This window comes from Vicugna pacos, chromosome 8 (assembly GCF_048564905.1).
Source record: "Vicugna pacos chromosome 8, VicPac4, whole genome shotgun sequence".
NCBI lineage: Eukaryota > Metazoa > Chordata > Mammalia > Artiodactyla > Camelidae > Vicugna > Vicugna pacos.
In genome coordinates, this window is record NC_132994.1 from 40,664,148 (window position 1) to 40,682,628 (window position 18,481).

The 18,481-nt window shown below is 41.7% G+C and overlaps 1 protein-coding gene across 2 annotated transcripts in view; it reads left to right on the plus strand.

The window, feature by feature from the left end:
- Window positions 1-7,081: 7,081 nt before the first annotated feature.
- SLC35F1 (solute carrier family 35 member F1) overlaps window positions 7,082-18,481 on the plus strand; it is a 359,888-nt gene continuing 348,488 nt past the window's right edge. For both annotated transcript variants that reach the window (XM_072965785.1, XM_072965784.1), the window contains exons 1-2: window positions 7,082-7,408; window positions 11,592-11,750. In XM_072965785.1, coding sequence (XP_072821886.1) covers window positions 7,353-7,408; window positions 11,592-11,750 — 215 coding nt within the window. In that variant the 5' untranslated portion in view covers window positions 7,082-7,352. The remainder of the gene's footprint in view (window positions 7,409-11,591; window positions 11,751-18,481) is intronic.

Consider the following 18,481-nt stretch of genomic DNA (forward strand, 5'->3'; position numbering starts at 1 on the left):
ATCATGTGGTTTTTGTCCTTTCTCTTGTTGATGTGATGTATTACATTGATTGATTTGCGTATGTTGAACCAGCCTTGTGTCCCTGGGATGAACCCCACTTGGTCATGATGTATAATCTTTTTTATGTGTTGTTGGATTCTATTTGCTAAAATTTTGGTGAGGATTTTGGCGTCTATGTTCATCAGTGATATTGGCCTATAATTCTCTTTTTTTGTAGTGTCTTTGCCTGGTTTTGGTATCAGGGTGATGGTGGCTTCATAGAATGAGTTTGGGAGTGTTCCCTCCTTTTCAATCATCTGGAAGAGTTTGAGAAGGACTGGTATGAGTTCTTCTTTGTATGTTTGGTAGAATTCCCCGGTGAAGCCATCCGGTCCTGGACTTTTATTTGTAGGGAGGTTTTTAATTGCTATTTCTATTTCCTTTCTAGTGATCGGATTGTTCAAGTGTTCAGATTCTTCTTGATTCAGTCTTGGTGGACAGTATGTTTCCAGAAACTTGTCCATCTCCTCTAGGTTATCCAGTTTGGTTCCATAGAGTTTTTCATAATATTCTCGTATGATATTCTGTATTTCTATTTTGTTTGTTGTAATTTCTCCATTTTCCTTTCTTATTTTGCTAATTTGTGCTCTCTCTTTTTTCTTCTTTGTGAGTTTGGCCAGAGGTTTGTTGATTTTATTTACTTTTTCAAAAAACCAGCTTTTGGTTTGGTTGATTTTTTCTATGGTCTTGTTAATCTCTATTGTATTTAATTCCTCTCTGATCTTTATTATTTCCTTCCTTCTGCTGCTTTTTGGGGCTTTTTGTTCTTCTTTTTCTAATTGATTCAGGTGGTGGGTTAACTTGTTTATTTGAGATTGTTCTTCTTTTTTGAGGAAGGCCTGTATCGCTATAACTTCCCTCTTAGCATTGCCTTTGCTGTGTCCCATAGGTTTTGAGTGGTTGTGCTTTCATTATCATTTGTCTCAAGGTATTTTTTAATTTCAGCTTTGATTTCCTCATTGATCCATTGTTTTTTCAATAACATATTGTTTAATCTCCATGCTTTTCTTTTTTTCTCCTTTGTTTCTCTGTTGTTGATTTCCAGTTTCATGGCATTGTGGTCAGTAAAGATGCTTGAGATAATTTCTATCTTCTTAAATTTGTTGAGGTTTCTTTTGTGTCCAAGTACATGATCGATCCTGGAAAATGTTCCATGTGCACTTGAAAAGAATGTATATTCTATTTTTTGGGGGTGTAATGCTCTGAAAATATCCACCAAATCTAGTTTTTCTATTGTAGTATTTAATTTCTCTGTTGCCTTGTTTATTTTCTGTCTGGAAGATCTGTCTAGTGATGTTAATGCAGTGTTAAAATCTCCAACTATGATTGTATTCCCATCAATATCGCCCTTTATCTCTGTTAGTAATTCTTGTATGTACTTAGGTGCTCCTATATTGGGTGCATATATATTAACGAGTGTAATGTCTTCAACTTGTATCACTCCTTTAATCATTATAAAATGTCCCTCTTTATCTTTCTTTATGGCCTTTGTTTTAAAGTCTATTTTGTCCGAAATCAGTACTGCAACACCTGCTTTTTTGACTTTTCCATTTGCATGGAATATCCTTTTCCATCCTTTCACTCTCAATCTATATGTGTCCTTCTCCCTAAAGTGGGTCTCTTGTATGCAGCATATTGAAGGTTCTTGCTTTATTATCCACTCTGCCACTCTATGTCTTTTGACTGGAGCATTTAGTCCATTAACATTTACAGTAATTAATGATAGATGTGTGTTTACTGCCATTTTGAACTTATCTTTGCAGTTGAATTGGTATATCCTCTTTGTTCCTTTCTTCTTCCTTTTGTGGTTTGGTAATTTTCCTTTGTATAATCATGGATTTTATTTAATTTTTGTGACTCCCTTGTAAATTTTTGACTTGTGGTTACCCTTTTTTGTAAATCTATTAACCTATACCCGTTTTTAATAAACTGATAATAACATGATCTCAAACCCATCCTACTGTTAAAAGAATTTTAAAAAAGAAAGAAAAAAAATTCTATATTTCCCTGCCTCCCTCTCCCACTCTCAGTGATTTGTATGTCTTCTTTTATAATTTCGTGTTTTCTTTATTTGTAATTCATGAGTTATCACCTTTCCAGTTGTACGTTTCTCATTTCTGTAGCATCCTGCTGCTTTTCTATTTAGAATAGCCCTTTCAATATTTCTTTTAGCATGGGTTTAGTGTTGCTAAACTCCTGCAGCTTTTTTTTTGTCTGTGAAACTCTTTATTTCTCCTTCTATCCTAAAGGATAGCCTTGCTGGATAAAGTATCCTAGGCTGCATCTTTTTTTCATTCAGGGCTTTGAATATATCTTGCCACTCCCTTCTGGCCTGTAGTGTTTGTGTAGAGAAATCAGCTGAGAGCCTTATGGGGGTTCCCTTGTAGTTCACTCTTTGCTTTTCTCTTGCTGCCTTTAGAATCATTTCTTTATCCTTGACTCTGGCCATCTTGATTATGATATGTCTTGGTGTGGGTCTATTTGGGTTCTTCCTGTTTGGGACCCTCTGAGCTTCCTGTACTTGTATATCTGATTCCTTCTATAAGTTTGGGAAGTTTTCAGTCATGATTTCTTCAAAAACCTTTTCAATCCCCTTTGATCCTTCTTCCCCTTCTGGGACCCCTATTATGCGAAGATTGAGACGCTTTATATTATCCCATAGGTCCCTTATGCTATTATCATTATTTTTTATTTGCTTATCTTGTAGTTCTTCTGAATGGGTGCTTTCTGTTGCCCTGTCTTCTAGATCACTAATTCGTTCCTCTGCATTAACTAGTCAGCTTTGCACAGCTGTTAGATCATTCCTCATCTCTGTCAATGAGTTTTCCCATTTTGCTTGGCTCTTCTTTATAGCTTCAATTTCATTTTTGACATATTTTATTTCTCTAAGCATTATCTCTTTTAATTCCTTCAGCAATTTGATCACTCCTTTTTTGAAATCTTCATCTAGTAGGCTATCAATGTCTATTTCATTGAGCTTTCTTTCAGGGGATTCCTCTTGTTCTTTTAATTGGGAAAGATTTTTCTGCTTCTTCATCTTGCTCATACCTCTCTGGCACTGTGGTTTATGGAGTATCAGTTGTCTATTTTGGATCTTAAGGATTTTATCTATCTAATGCCTATTTAGGAATAGAACTTAGGAAGAAAAAAGAAAAAAAGAGAAAAAAATAAGAGAGAGAGAGAAAGATTTTTAAAAGAAGGGAGAAAGAGGGTTTGATAACAATGTATAATGAATAATAGGAGAGCGGGTTGAAGCAGAGTATTAATCGGGTGGAGACGTCCTTTTAAAACCTTTAAAAAAAAAAGGGGGGTGGGGAGATGAAAAATGTGTTTGAAGCCTGTGTCTAATCAATAACAGGACATCAAAACCCAAGAGAAATAGAAATGAATTAAGAAGTAAAAATTAAGAGAGTAATTGAAAATAGAACAGGTAAAAACAGATTAAAAAACAAAACAAAAACAAAAAAAAACAAAAAAAAAACCCAAAAAAACAAAACAAAAAAAAAAAAAAAAGGGGGGTTGTCGGTGTTCTCCTGGAGTCTGTGTGCTTTTAATGTGAAGTCCTTCTGTCTTCGTCCTGTTTTGGAAGCTCAGCTTGTTTTCAGAGGCCCTCCGTTGGCGCCCTCTTCTGTGCTGCTCGCAGCACCTGTCAGCAAGCAGATCGCGCCTCCTCCTAACATGGGGTCACACGCAGCTCTCCTCTGCTGCGGGCGGGCGGGTCACTGCCCCTCCAGATGCCGCAGTCAGATGTTGCAGACTGGCCAGGCAGGGGGGCGGGTCGTGCCCCCTCCCAGCACCTCGGTCAGGGTTTGTGTTCCTGCCCGACAGGCGGGGGGGGGGGGGGGGGGGGCTGCTCTCCCCCTGCCTGCGCCGCCGGTGCTCCGCCCTGGTCGGCGCTTCGCCCTCGTTGCGCTCCGCGGGTGGGCTCGGGGAAGACCGAGGGGCAGCCTCATCCCTGCTCCGAGCCAAGACCCAGCTGCTTGTTTGTCTTTGTGGAGCAAGTTCTCTGGGGGACCAGAATGGAAGGGTCCTATCTGCCCAGGGCTGTAGGCCCGTCTCAGTATGGCCCTTGAGGCTGCTAAGCCCTTCGGTGCGGACACAGGTTTCGCCTCTGCCCCCGCCTGGGTGCTCAGCGCCGGAGAATATGGCGGCTCTGCCTGGGCCCCGCCCCTCTTCCCCTGAAAAGTTTCCGCGGGTTTTCAGAGATGGGGGTATGCACCCTTCCCCCGAGAGCACATCAACCTTGCTGTTTTATGGAGGGCCCAGGTTGTTCTGTCCTGTACACCCACAGCCCCGGCGCCCAGCCCCTTCCAGTCCCCCGGGGCTGCCTCTGTGCCCCTGTCCTCCGCCCGGCTTGTGCAGCCTGGCCCTGCCCGCCGCTGCCGGCCCGCATCTCAGGCTGGGTGTCGGGGGGACGCTCTGTGCCCGTTTAACTTAGTTCTGTCAGACAAGGGCTGCTCTGTACAGATCTGAGCCTTGGAGGCTCCCCCTCCGTCCCGCTGGCCTCTCAATTGGAGAGGGGAGACCCAGCGAGCGAGCGCCAGTCCTCCTTTGCCGCTCCCTCCCCGCGGGACCCGTCCCGCGCTGCTTTGCCTTTTGTTCTTTCTTTTTTCCTTTTCTCCTACCAGATTTTTGGCGTCTTTATCTTTTGAAGAGGGCGATGTTCTGTCGGAGTTCCGCAGGTGCTCTGGTTGGCTGAGTGGGTCTGTAGATGTGGGTCTTGGTGTATTTGTGGGAGAGGGTGACTTACAAGCGTCCTTCTACTCCGCCATCTTGCCCGGAAGTCTATTAAGCCCTTTAAAAATATTTATTAAGATACCATCACTGGAACTGTATTTCAGCTGATTTATTCTAAGAACCAAAATGTCATGTACAACCAGGAGATTTTTATTCATGGTCATTTGTTATGACTAATCATCAAAGTATGCTTAGTGCTAGCTGGAGACAAAAGAATCCATTAGGTGTCAATATTTGTACAATTTAAACATTTTTACTCATCTACACAGTCTGCATGTATTAATGAAAATTGTTATTGGACATGATATAGTTGTTCTCTTTCTAGGAAAAACTCATGTAATTATGGAAGAGAGAGGCCTCAAGTGCAAGATTCTTGGCTGTCATTGACAATACGCTTTTTTTTTGTCTTTTTTATAAAAAGAGAAAGAAATGTAATTTAAATGAAGTATTAATTTATATTAGTTGTTCCAAAGATGCTTATCCAGGTATCACTGAGAAATAATTTGGAGGCCTAAGAACTGTGTGAGTATTTGATAAATGAATATCTTAAATTACTCTCCGGAGAATCATGAAACCCCAGTAGTTCACATTATTTCCTTTACTTTGGGACTGAGGTGGCTTTGGTTCATGGGCTGAATGCTGAGGAGAGAGAGCCTTCATCTCGTCTCTGCTTTCATGCCTGCAGCAATTTATCAGTTCTTTACGTTCACATCTTTTCTGGAAAGATTAAACCCTCATGCTGTACAACTGCTCTCTGTGCTAACAGTTCACTCTTTTTCATTTCGATTCCCTCTCACCTGCTCTCAGAAATGTTTACGGCAGTTTGTTAGAAAATGGCAGCCACTCCCGCAGCAGCCACCATTGTGAACAGACCACTCTGGAGGAGGTTTTCCCCTCCGGTGGGTCCGTGTGTGGTACCCGAGGTCATGCTGAGCAGGTAGCATCTTGGTGCTCAGGGCAGACTGTACACACTCGACCCAGAGCCTTGCCCAGGAACCCGTTTTAGTATCATCCTGCAGACACAAACTGTCATGTCCTTCAAAATAAAGGAGCAAAGTATTTCCATTGTTCTGTTTTACCCTTTGCCTTCTTTTGGTTCTCCCACACACGTGTGTTTTCTCTAAGAGAAGAGGTAACCATCTGACCATTTGATTAATCCTATAATTCCCAACTGGGCTCCGCTGAACAAAAAGCCTTTTCAAGAGGACAGTGGGAACATTTTTTATTACTATTTCTGCAGGAAAAGAAAACTAACGTAAGCTAACCTAACATAATAGAGTGCCGGTTCTACAGCATTAAAAGTCTGCCTGTCTCTTTCACTCACTTTTTTCTTGAAATTCTAAAAGCAGAATTTCCTACCCTAGGTGGAAAGAAAAAAAATGTGGAGTGTGTGTGTGTGAAATAAGATGAAACAGTTACATAACTGGAGAAAAATTAAACCTCTCTTCATTTTCTTTTCATCCTCCCCACTCCCCTTGCCCTAAACAGTCAGAGTGCATTTCCACAACAACCTCATTAGGCAGCAGAGCCAACACCTGGTTATGCTCTTTTGTCGACCAACATGCACGCATTTAGTACTTGGAAAAAAAATCCATTTGGAAAGATTTGACTCTTCTCTCTTAAAAGATAGCCCAATGATTTTAAAAATGGTGACTTATTGGCAATTACTATTTCCCTTCTCTGAAGGGGTTCCTGCCTGTCTTCTCTTTAGGACCAGTAACTTCCTCCAAAATTGATCTGACTGCTCTAATGAGGTGGTCCTCCCACTGTCTCTCAGTGAGGCAACTGGTCTTTGGCTTATCTCTGTTTTCTAAGGGGTCTTGACAAGTAAACAATGGTGACATAGGAAGGGGCTTGACATGCTGACAAGGTGATCACACTCTTTGGCACTAGTGAAACCCCACAGCGGAGAAAGCATATTTTCTAGAAGTCTTTTGTGAAGTAAGCGGTGGCTGGGAGTGAGAATATTTAAATAGATCGATGCTCAGTTATGGTTCTTAATGTACAGTAGCAGGGATGCTAAACACCCTGCAGAATGTGGGACAGTCTTATAAAAGGAAGAATTGTCCCATAAATATGCTAAAAGTGCCCCTAGAGAAAAATCCTGAGTCTAGTGTATACTGAAGAAGGACGAATGTCCTAAGTCCTTCCCAAGTTTCCCATTTGACGGTTGCTCCTTGTGTCATTTGAAGCCCCTGTTACTCCCAGTTCCACCATGGGCTTCTAGTCACATTATGACAGTCGTGGTCACTGCCCTTTTCACAGAATGTTACACCCTGTCCCTGGAACCAATGTGAGGGCCAGCTCCACAGTGCCACTGTACCCCACAGTTCCCCCATGTTTTTTACCTGATTCCACTGAGGCTTTGGCATAACCAAAGGGAATGACATTGTAAACAGGAAAATGTTTAAAACTTCACACTAAATATGACTTTCTCCATCGGATAAGGGGAAAAAAAGGACTGAAGTTAGTAATCTTGCTAACCCATTCTCAAGTCTGAGATGCTTTGTTAGAATACCCTCTTAATCTCTGCAACGTGAACCCATCTTTCAGAAACTCTGTGCTATATCCATGGAATGATCTTGCCCCAGGACCCATCACCTTCCTCAGCAGCACATTTTCTGAAGCCTGGGTAAGTCTATCTAGAATCATACATTCACGCACACATGCATATACATACTTACATTTACACACACGTATATGTGTATAGTGTACTACAGTGACAGACAGTATAATATAGTATATACAAAATGTACAATACTAAGTATATGTATATATGTGTGTGTGTGTGAGACACACACTAGGGGTTTAATCAAGGCTCATTGACTGTGTGAATAAATGAATGAATTAAAAAAAACCTTCTCCTCTATTCCTGCAGTAAATCCTCTATTTTTGCTTAAGATAGTTAGATTTCGCTTCTATTGCTTGAAGTTAAAAATCCTGACGGAGAACTGGATTGCTATTCTTAAGAACCCTTATTTTCTGAGAAGAAGAATTCAATCCAAATACACAGTTTGCCAACCACAGAATTTGTCAGTTATCCCTGGCTCAACTCTCCTCTTAGGCACTAGTTAAAAGCCCTTCTCAGAAACACAGTTGGGTAAATAATTCATTCCAACCCCATTTCAGATGTCCAGCAGATTTTCTTCTGTTGCAGCTCTGTTGACCTGAAATGAAGTCTCTCCTAACCCTGCTTTCTGACTTTCTAACACTCTGTGTAAATCGCAGACGTGAGAACTTCAATCCCCATGAATACCGTCACCAGCAATTTCTGACACCTTTACCTTAAAGCTGTACCAGGATCAGTCCTCCACATATACCAACATCAATCTTTTTATCCCATCCCTCTTGTGCCCCATTGTTTTCTGGGAGTAAACAGAATCTCTGTGTGATTCTCTTCTGAAAGAGATTCCAATGGACAGTGAGGTGGAGGAGGGACTCTGACTTCTCAAGAAGCATCATTCACATGCCAGGTGGCAAGTTGCCCAGTTTTCTGATTGATGTTTTTCTGACCCAGTGATCAAACAGTGGGGAGTAGTCAAGTTGTCTCGCTCCCTATGATCATGTCGGTATCATACGGCTTCTGTGTAGTTAGTTTCATCTGTTGTACACTTAGAGGAAATGCCTCTCAAATTATGAGCATCAACTGAGCATTATTTTTAGGTTGAAAACAATATTAAGTAAACAGTAGTTCAGGTGGAATGCAGATATAGCAAGACTTATTAATTTATTTTTAAAATGGCTGAACTCTGGGAGATTCAGCTTTTAAATAAACTTTCTGTATCACCTCCATCCCATGCCACTTTCCACATGTCCTCTGAGACCCCCGCCCACTGCTCTTCACTTGGAAACATGCCGTGTACCACATCTCCATCAGGCCTTTGTTAATTTGGCCACTTCTTTCGCAGTGTCCTGCTTGCCACACTCACTCTCCACCAGGTGGGATTCGGCACGGCCATCAGGGCCAGATCAATCCTCGGGGAAACCATTCACACCACCCTGTCTTCCTCAACTCTCACATAAATCCAATTGTACCTACCTTCTCCTCGTTGTATATTCTTTGCTTTTGCAGTGTGGCACCTACCCTATGGTGATTCAGCTGGTTGTGTTTGGATCTGTTTCACTCACTGGAATTGAGAATTTCTTGAAAGTAGAGACACTGTCTTAATTATCTTTGTACCTTTGGGTCAATCCCCATGCCTGGCACATAGGTTGTGTTCATGAAATACTTGTTAAGGGATAAACTCAGTTTTTAAATTAAACTTATGTGAAGCCAATTTTAAGCACCCCACTGCCCCTTACTCTCACATTCATTGCATTTGCAGGCAGCCTCTGGCCACAATTCGGCTAGTAAATGCTCAGAATGGTGAGTTACATTTAGTTATTAGCCAAGAGGAAACAAATAAGGATTTTAAATCTGTGGTGAAAAAACTACGAAGCTTTCCAAAGCTACATCAAAATGATTTTTTAAAAATAACTTGCACCTCTACTACCACAGTGTTTTTAAACAGAAATTTTAATTTATTCAAATAATGCAGGCTGAAATACTTAGCTTTATTGGGGAAAAAGGGGGATCTTTGGTTTCTATTATGAACCTTGACTATGCTAATTTCTTTCACCAAGTAATTGCTTAACTCTCCTTTTCACTTTGTCTGGTTAGCTGTATTGCAAATGTACCATTGCCCAGGCATAGCTCTTTGCTGTCAAGTTCAGATAATAAGATATATACAGAGAATAACTGAATGCAATAAATTTTCTATAATCCCCTTAGGTAAATGAGTCATTTACATATGTCTAGGACAATAAAAATATGCAGGATGGCTGGGATTTATAGGAACTGTACCACCTAAAGTTGTCTCTCTTGCCACTGTTAACAACATTACTTTCTAGAGAGCTCTTGGCCTTTTCTTTAAGTGTTTTCTATTTGGATGGACAATATATTTGTTCAGGAGATATTTTCTTTCATATTAGTTTTCCTGCTCCAACATTAAATGAAAGCTAGTAGGTAAGGCCTTGATTGTCTATTTTTTTAAGAGTCTCTTATTTTGAGAATGTGTAAGACAAATTCCTAAGTCCATTTCTTCATTGTCAGTCAGTCATTCGACAAACACTTATTACATGCCAGACTCTGGGCTAAGTGGTGAGGTAGAAACTGAACAAGACAAGGTACCATAGCTCCTGAAGCTTACAGTCTACAGAGAAACACATAGGAAATTGACACTGTGTTTGGTGTACACTGAGTGCTGTGATTGCACTGTGAGGGCATCTAAATGGGTTATGGGGTCAGGGAAGGCTTCCTGGAGGAGGTGACTCTTGGGGGTAGTTTTTGGACACTAAGTAGGTATCAGCTGGATCAGGAAAGGAAAGAAGACCATTAAAAGTGAACATTACGTGGGAAGGCCTGGAGGTGTGAAACAGCCCTGCACAGTAGGGAAATTGAGCATTCTGTTCGGCTGTGCAGAGTGAGCACACTGGGGAATGAAAGTGAGGCTAATGGGTTGGCAAGTGGCCGGAACTTGAATGGGCCCTCCTTCCACTAAGCTAAGGGATTTGAATTCTATCCCGAGAGCTGGTGGAGCCATCGACAGGCTAATAGCAGGGAAGTGACAAGGTTACATGTGTTTTGGACCAAGCACTCTGGTGGCTTGGTGGAGGGTGTACTGGAAAAGGCCAGACTGGGATAGGGACCCTTATTCAGAGGCCACTGTAGTGACCAAGCTGAGATATGACAAGAGCGTGGGCAGGCCTCAGTAATATGAGAGGATGGAGAAGGGCAGGAGGCGTTTTTAGGAGATAATACTGCCGGACATGGTGACCGTGGGGTGCGTGAGGAGGTGCAGTGAGTTCACCCCCAGGGCTCTGCTTGAGCATCTGGGTCGGGAATAATATTATTCACAGAGCCAAGGGTCACAGCAGGAGGATCTGGGTGGGTGGGGTTTGGGACACAGTATTTCCAATGTGTCTCTGGGACATCAAGTGTTGGATTAGGGATCTGAGAGTACTGGGAAAGAAATAGAGATTAGAGAGTCATTGGTAGTAACAAGTGCCAGCTGAAGGCAAATATGTGGCTGAGATCACCCAGGGATCAGGCATTGAATGAGAATAGCAGAGAGCCAAGGTCGAGGCTCTGGGCAAAACCGGGAGTTAAGAGGCAGTCAGTGATGCATACTAACTAGACTTATTTTTCAGATCATTCCATAATACATACAAAAATTGAATTGTTGTGTTGTACACTTGAAACTAATATAATGTTATATGTCAATTATATCTCTATTAAAAAATAAAATAATAAAAAAATTATGAGTTCATGACACTCCAGAAAACTAACAAGTTTTGGCAAAATTCTGACATTTTCCTGCTGAGTCCAAAATGTCTTAAAAAAAAAAAAAAAGAGGCTAACACAGCATTGTAAACTGACTATACCTCAATTAAAAAAAATTTTTTTAAAAGAGGCAATTGGGAAATATGCCAATCATGGAAGGACAAATACTGTAGGATTCCACTTAGCTGAGGTACCCAGAGTAGTCCAATTTGTAGAGACAGAAATTAGAATGGCGGTTGTCAGGGGCTGGAGGGAGGGGGAATGGAAAAATTATTGTTTAATGGGCAAGGTATTTCAGTTTGGGGAGATGAAAAAGTCCTAGAGATGAATGGTGGTGACGGTTGCGCAACACTGTGAATGCTTTCATGCCACAAAAGTGTATACTTAAAAACAGATAATTTTATACTATGTATATTTTATCACAATAAAAAAAGATTAAACAAAAGAGATTTGTTTTCATAGAAATTATTTAGAGAAATACTGTGTTTCTCAGATTTTATCAGTTTGAAAAAAAAAAAAGAAGCAATTGGTGGAGGAGGAGGCCTGCGGAAGAGGTGGAGAAGCCGGGAGGTGGGCCAAGGCAGAGGAGTGTTCTTCCAGAAGCAGAAGGACCAGAGAAGGTCAGCAGCGTCACATGCTGCAGAGGGTCCAGGTAAAATACGAATAGGGAGACGGCCACGGGCTTTGGGAAATGCAGGAGCTGTGGACGTTTTTGGGGAGCTTGATGAAAGTCGTTTCAGGGCCCTGGTTGGGCAGAAGCCACACTTCAGAAATTAAGGTGGAATAGAGCAGATGGAATTACAGACGGAATGCAAAGCTCTCCTTTATCAAGTGTTTAAAAGGCTACTTGGGGTTGAGAACGGTCTTAGTTTTATTTCGCTTGGTTTTGTTTTTAAAGATGAAAGGTGTTTGAACGTGTTTATACGCTGAGAAGATCACCCCGTAGAGAGGGAATCCAAGCACTGGGAGAGAAAGGAGCCTTGGTGGGGAGTGAGAGAGGACCCTGCATGCACGACACAGAAAAGGAGGGAAAAAAATACATTTAAAGAAAGGTGTTTGTAGGGCAGAGAGGAAGTTGAGGAAATTTCATCTGATGATGTTTACTTTCTCAGAGTGAGAAAGGGGTGGTGGTGAGAGAGGGGATTTGAGGAGAGACATAGCTCCGTGACTTTGCAGAAGTCTGTAGGAGTCTTTTCCCGGCTCACAGCAGCCTGAGGGAAGACACAGACAATCGGAACCCATGAACTGACTGAGGCTGGGATTTTGTTGGATGTGGGGAGTTGATCAAAGGAACCAAGGAATAGTTTAAGAGAGTGATTGAAATGATGGTCTTCAGGGCTGAGGCTATGCAGGGAGGCTCACAATGCTGCACTAGCTGGGAAGTAATACAGAGGTCTCCCAAACTTTAATTTAAAAGATTAGAAACAGTTAGCTAGGGAGAGAGGGGTGGAGGAAAGTTTCCATGAAGGGGTTACTATGCAAAAATCCCAGAAGTGGAAGAGAATGTGTCCCATTCAAGGAAATGGAAACAATTCAGAGGAGCTGGAGCATAAAAAAATCTGACAGTGCACCATTTGATGATAGAAAGATAAATAGGAGTCAGCTCATAAAAGACGTGATAAGAAAAGGGACGGAATTTGGACTCACTTTTGAGAAATACTGGGAACCACTGAAGGGTTTTGAGCAAAGAGGTCAAGCGGGCATATTTGTCCTTCATATGGATTATAGCCTAGAGGGGTCAGGCAGTTCAGTCCAGGGGCTGTGGCCTCATCCCACTGGAGAGAATGGGTTGTAGTGGGGGTGGGGGTGGCAGTGGGAGATGGAGAGAGTGAAAGGACTCAGGAGACGTTCTGGTAGTTGGTGTTTTGTGGAGCTGAGAGGGAAATGGTGCCATTAAATGGTTCCTGGACCCAATTCTAACATGTGTGGGGCAAGGGGGCTTTCCCCATACACACCTAGCAATTGACGATGACACCAGTAGGGTGCCTGAGAATTCAACCCAGTTCTGACACTATCTATGCAGAGATAGCATCAGATTCCACAGGTTAAGGGCTCAATCTTACAACATTGCCTGCCACCCCCAGCCTCAGATGCCAGTCACAGCCCAGGTTGTTACCTGTACTTCTGCCCAACTAGCTATAAATCAGAGGATACTGTGAGCCCCTCCACGGGTTCAACTGATTTTCCAGAGCAGCTCACAGAACTCAGAGAAACTTTTTACTTGTAAGATCACTGGATTATTATAAAAGGATGTAACTCGGGTACAGTCAGATGGAAAAGAGGCACAGGGAAAGGTATGGGGATGGGGTCTGGAGCTTCTGTGCCCTCCAGGCAAGCCCTTCCCCTAGCACCTCCACACTTTCACCAACTCTAAGGCTCTCCGAAACCTTGGCACTTGAGTTTCTATGGAAGCCTCCTTATACAGGCATGGTTTATTAAATCATTGGCTGTTGGTGATTGATTCAACCTCTAGCGCTCTTCCCTCTCCAGAAGTGAAGGGTTGGGACTGACAGTTCCAATCCTCTAATCACTCAGTTGGTTCTCCTGGCAACCAGCCCCTATCCTTAAGTGTGGTGCAAAAGTCATCTCATCAATATAAAAAAGATGCATTTCCTGTTCTCATCACTAGGAAATTCCAAGGGTTTTAGGTGTGGTGAACCAGGAATCATGGTCAAAGACCAAATATATAAGAAATGTATTTCTTATAAATCACAGTATAGCAGCCATTCACTGGATTAGTAAAGAAGTTATTTTAGGAGAAAGATACTGAATTCGATTTAGTGTTTTGGGTTTGAGATGTTTGTGGGGTAAATAAGTAAAGATGTTCAGTAGGCAGTAATCTCTACTAGTCAGAAGCTCTGGATAAACTCTTTGTCCTGGATATAGATTTGAAAGTCATTAGCATATAGATGATCATTTAAGCTATAGAAATAGACAAGATTGCCTAAAGAGAGGTTGTGGAGCAAAAGAGAGGAGTTTAAGGCAGAGCCTCAAGGAACACATTTAAAGGACATACTGAGAAAAAGGCTCTTGCAAAAGAAACAGAGAAAAAACAGTCAAAGAACAAAAACCAAGAATACAGAAACCAAGGGAAGAAAGTTTCTGGAGGGTCACCTGTGTTACACAGTTTATACATTGTTAAAGAGTCAACAAAATGAAGACTGAGAACGTCTACAGGGTTGAACAGTTAGGAGATCCTCAGTCACTTTGGAAAAAGCAATTTCCGTGAAGTGGTGAGTGGGTGTGAGGTTGGGATACGGAGACAGCAAATGTAGACAACATCGTCAGCAAGTTTCACTGTGAAGGAGAGGAAGTGCCTTCAACGAGAAGACATTCCTCTGACAAACTCAGAGGTAGCGTTGCTGCTGCTGCTGTTTTGGAAGGGAGCGCTCTGAGTGTGTCTAAGTGATCTCTGTAAGGAGACAGTAGAGGGGAGAAGTTAAAATTACAGGAGAGGCAGAGGTACCTGTTTGATCAAGTTCCTTGAGAAAGTGAGAGGACATAGGATCCAGAGCATAGGTGATGAGAGTAGCCTTGAGAAAGGTGAGGAGTACCTCTCCCATTATGAAAGCTGAGAAGCAACGAGAGGGTAATTTGTAGGTTTGGTTGTGGGAAGCTGAGCTTGTTCTCAATGGCTCCTATTTTCTCTGTGAAGGAGGAGGTAGTAACTAATAATGGTGAAAGAAGTGGTGGAGATGGTGTAAGTGATGGTCAGAAAATAGGATATTTTGATATATGTATTTCAGAAGGCACTCAGTTTTTTTGTGTGTGTGTGATGCTAAGGACCATGGGAGTGAATGAAGAGATGGAGAAAAGATCATTGGAACAGGGGAACAGAGGAATCCGGTACTTAGTGGATCATTCATTTGAATGTCATAGGAATAGGTAGAATGAGAAACAGTGAGTCAGGGACTAAAATGATCCGTTAATGAGGGGAACTGGCAGCAGGTCAGTAGGTGACAGCAATTAGGAGGGGCAGTAAGATGTCAAGTGTGATACCCTGTTTTCAAAAGTGATACAGTTTTTAAAGAAGTGGGAGGAGAATCATAAAAGCAGCAACAGGTAGCCAGAGGCTTCCTCTCCTACTTCTGGGACCAGCGCTAAGTAGGGTACAAGCGCAAAAGCAGCGCCCACTTGAAAGGGCTGCAGAGGAAGTAGAATCATCAGGGGGTATGCAGATTTCAATTAGGGCGAAAAAGGTGAAGATGCTGAGGATAGAAAGAATAGTTTTCTGATAACATATCATGAGTCCTAGAAGGAATAGTAAAAGTCAAGGTTGTGGGAAAGATGGGCGATCAGGTCTGTTGACAGGTATATGGCTATCACTGGGTGGGTGATGGTTGATAACTTAGAAAGCTTGGGGTTCTGAAAGTAACAATCAGAGATATGAGACATGATGGGATTAGTCTCAGATGAAATTGTTGTACTTGACTAAAGAATATGGACCCGTTGGTGACCTGTCCTTGCCTGCAGCTCACGGCTGCTTTGTTGCTAGAGGATAAGAAAGGGCTCCTCTCAGGCAGCCATGGGCATACAGATGATAATTAGAATCATGGGCCTGGCGAGCTTGTGTAGGGAGTGCAGAGTGACAAGGAAGGGGTCTAGAGACTGAGACTTGAGGAATTCTGATATTTGAGGGCTGGGTATAGGAGAGTGAGCTTCTAGAGACTAAGAAGGAGCCACAAGGTTAGAATAAAACTAGGAACACATGGGTCACGATGGGATTCACTGGGAAACTTTGTTTTATATAGAAAGGATTAGTTAATACTGTCAAAGGCTAAGACGAGGACTAAAAACTCCATTGGGTTTTATAACACAGAGATCATTGATAATCTGAATGAGAGTTTTATGTGCAGTCACTGGACAGAAGCCAGACTGACTGAGGAGTGAAGGAAAAGTGAGAAAACTGGGATGATGAATTAGCGAATTCAACAGTTTGGTTTGAAGGCGTGATGAGAAATGGGAGGGTGATGTGGGATCTAGAGATGGTGTCTTTTAAACTTGAGTTTGTTTGACTATACACAGGATAAAGGTGTTTCACATAGAGGAGGAAGAAGAGAAAATGGATAATATAAGTAAAGTTTCCAAGAAACTGAGGAGGAAGGATAGAAGAGCGTGTCTTCTCAGGGAACATGCTGAGAAGGGCTGGTTGGGAGGTCAGAGAGTGAAATAACAGGAGGAAGAGGCTAAGAGGTAAAGATAGTGGCTTTTGTGTTTGACTTCTAACTGCCTTTAATCTCAGATGTTTATTCTCAGCCAATCATGGTAATGTCATCCACTTTGCCTCGATAGTCTAGGATTGGTTTGTGATGCAATCATAGCCAATGACGTATAAGAGAGGTGTGCTCATGGGTTTCTGGAAGAAATGGCTCCTTTCTTTTCTGGATGTTGGTGTATTTGGATCTGACACCTAGAATTGTAATCTTCTGTCAAGCCTGAAGGTTCTGACAACCCTCTGCCCAAGCTGAGGGCAGAACCAACTCACTGAGGCTGGTAGAGAAAGATGGAAAGACTTTAGGTCTATGGTAATATCCTTAAGACACAGTGTTAACTAATCCAACTTCTGGATTTCTCTTTATACAATATAATAAATTTCCTTCTGTGTGAACCAATTTCAGCCAGGGATTTCAGCTCCTAGCAGCTGGGTATGTCCTAACTAAAGCAGCAGGATTAGCTGCCCTCAAGGCAGTACGGACGCAGAAGTACCAGCTGGCTCTTAGGCTAGGTAATTCTCATATTTTCAGATCCCAACAGAAATCTGTGGCCTTTACACTGGTTCCACATAGAACATTGGGGCTATTTGTTGTTGTTTTGGAAATGTATGTACCTCAGTGATGGGTGACAGAGACATTATTTTAGGACTGAATCAGTATGAAGTAACCAGTGTTCACAGGGTCTTATGCCCTTGTAAAGTCAGCTGTGACTAAATTTGCCCTGAGAAAGACTGGTCTTCAGTAAGGTTTTTGGCCTCTTTAAAGTTTATTACCAAGTGGAGAATATGGCGTGTATAAGTCTGAGTCACAAAATAAGAAACAGGAGTTAGGTACAAAATTAGGAGCTCACTTGGGTTTCTGGGTAAACAAAAATGTCACAAATGTATTTTTATGTATTTTGGGGGAAGAATAAGTAGAAATGCTTTAAAAATAAAAAGAATTTATGAATAGAAGGGAAATTGATATTGAGTTGGAAGTAAACTGTTTGCCTTTCTAATATTTGACAATTCAGTTTCGAAAGATACCCACTACGAGATAACTTATTTCCACTGACTTTAACAACCCGTTGATGTTTACAACCCTAAAGGGAAAAAAAACTACTATATTCAATTGGATGAATAAGCTCAACCATGTTTAATTTTTGATTTGTAAAGTGAAAAAAAAATGCTTACTATCTTCCTACCTTCCTCACTTTGTTGCCAAAGGATGTTAACTAGAAAATGATATCTCATCATTTATTAACATTCTGTCATTTTATGTCAACCTAAAAGACAAGAAATTTTTTTGTTAAATTGTAGCTGAATTTATCTGTTGGGAAATCGCAGTTTTATCAATGAGGAAAGGATAGACATCTACAGACAATGGAAGCACAATTAGCAAATTAATGAATCTGCCTATAGATTTACTGAGACAATTATTTGTTTGCTTAACTAAGAAACAGTTGCAGCTCTCTCTTGACAGTGACCTCGACTTTTCCCCTTAGCTGCAATCTGTTCAGGAAGGGGCTTTGACAACACCAAGAATTCAATAGAGAGAAAAAAATGTCAGGGTTACTCTTCTGTATTTTCCTTTCTTTTAGGAAAAAATAGTTATTTTTGTCAAATTTATATTTGCACATGGTTTAAGGAGTTGGTCCTACAAGGTTTGTTAAGCAAAACAGTAGTGCCCCTCCCCCTCCACCATCTCCCCCTTCACCACAGACAATCGCTTTCCACTGCCTTAGGTGACTCTTTGATTTCTCACTATGGATGTTGTGGGTTTATCTTTCTATTTCCCTGTCCCCAAATATACATAGGCATCATTTCATCCTTACCAATCAAATATAGTTGTACATTTACCCAGATTAAAATGCAGTGTCTGCACTGCTATGGCTCAGCAAACACTGCTGAGTTCAGACAATCAGTGAGCTGTGAGTACTTTTCACCTCCTGCCTGAACAACTCCCGGTTATCACTGGAGTTCAGAATGACTGTGTTCTTAAATATTCTGTTTCACTTGTTGTTAAGACAGACCCATTTTAATCCTTTTCCCTTTCCCCTCTCTGCAAATTTCCCACCAGCCTTGCTTTCTTCTCTTCTGGATGAATTCAATTACGTGAATGAAGCTCAGAAGCTCTATCATTCTAGGTGCCTTTAGTAGTGTGTGTTGAGGAGATTCAAACAGACCTAGGA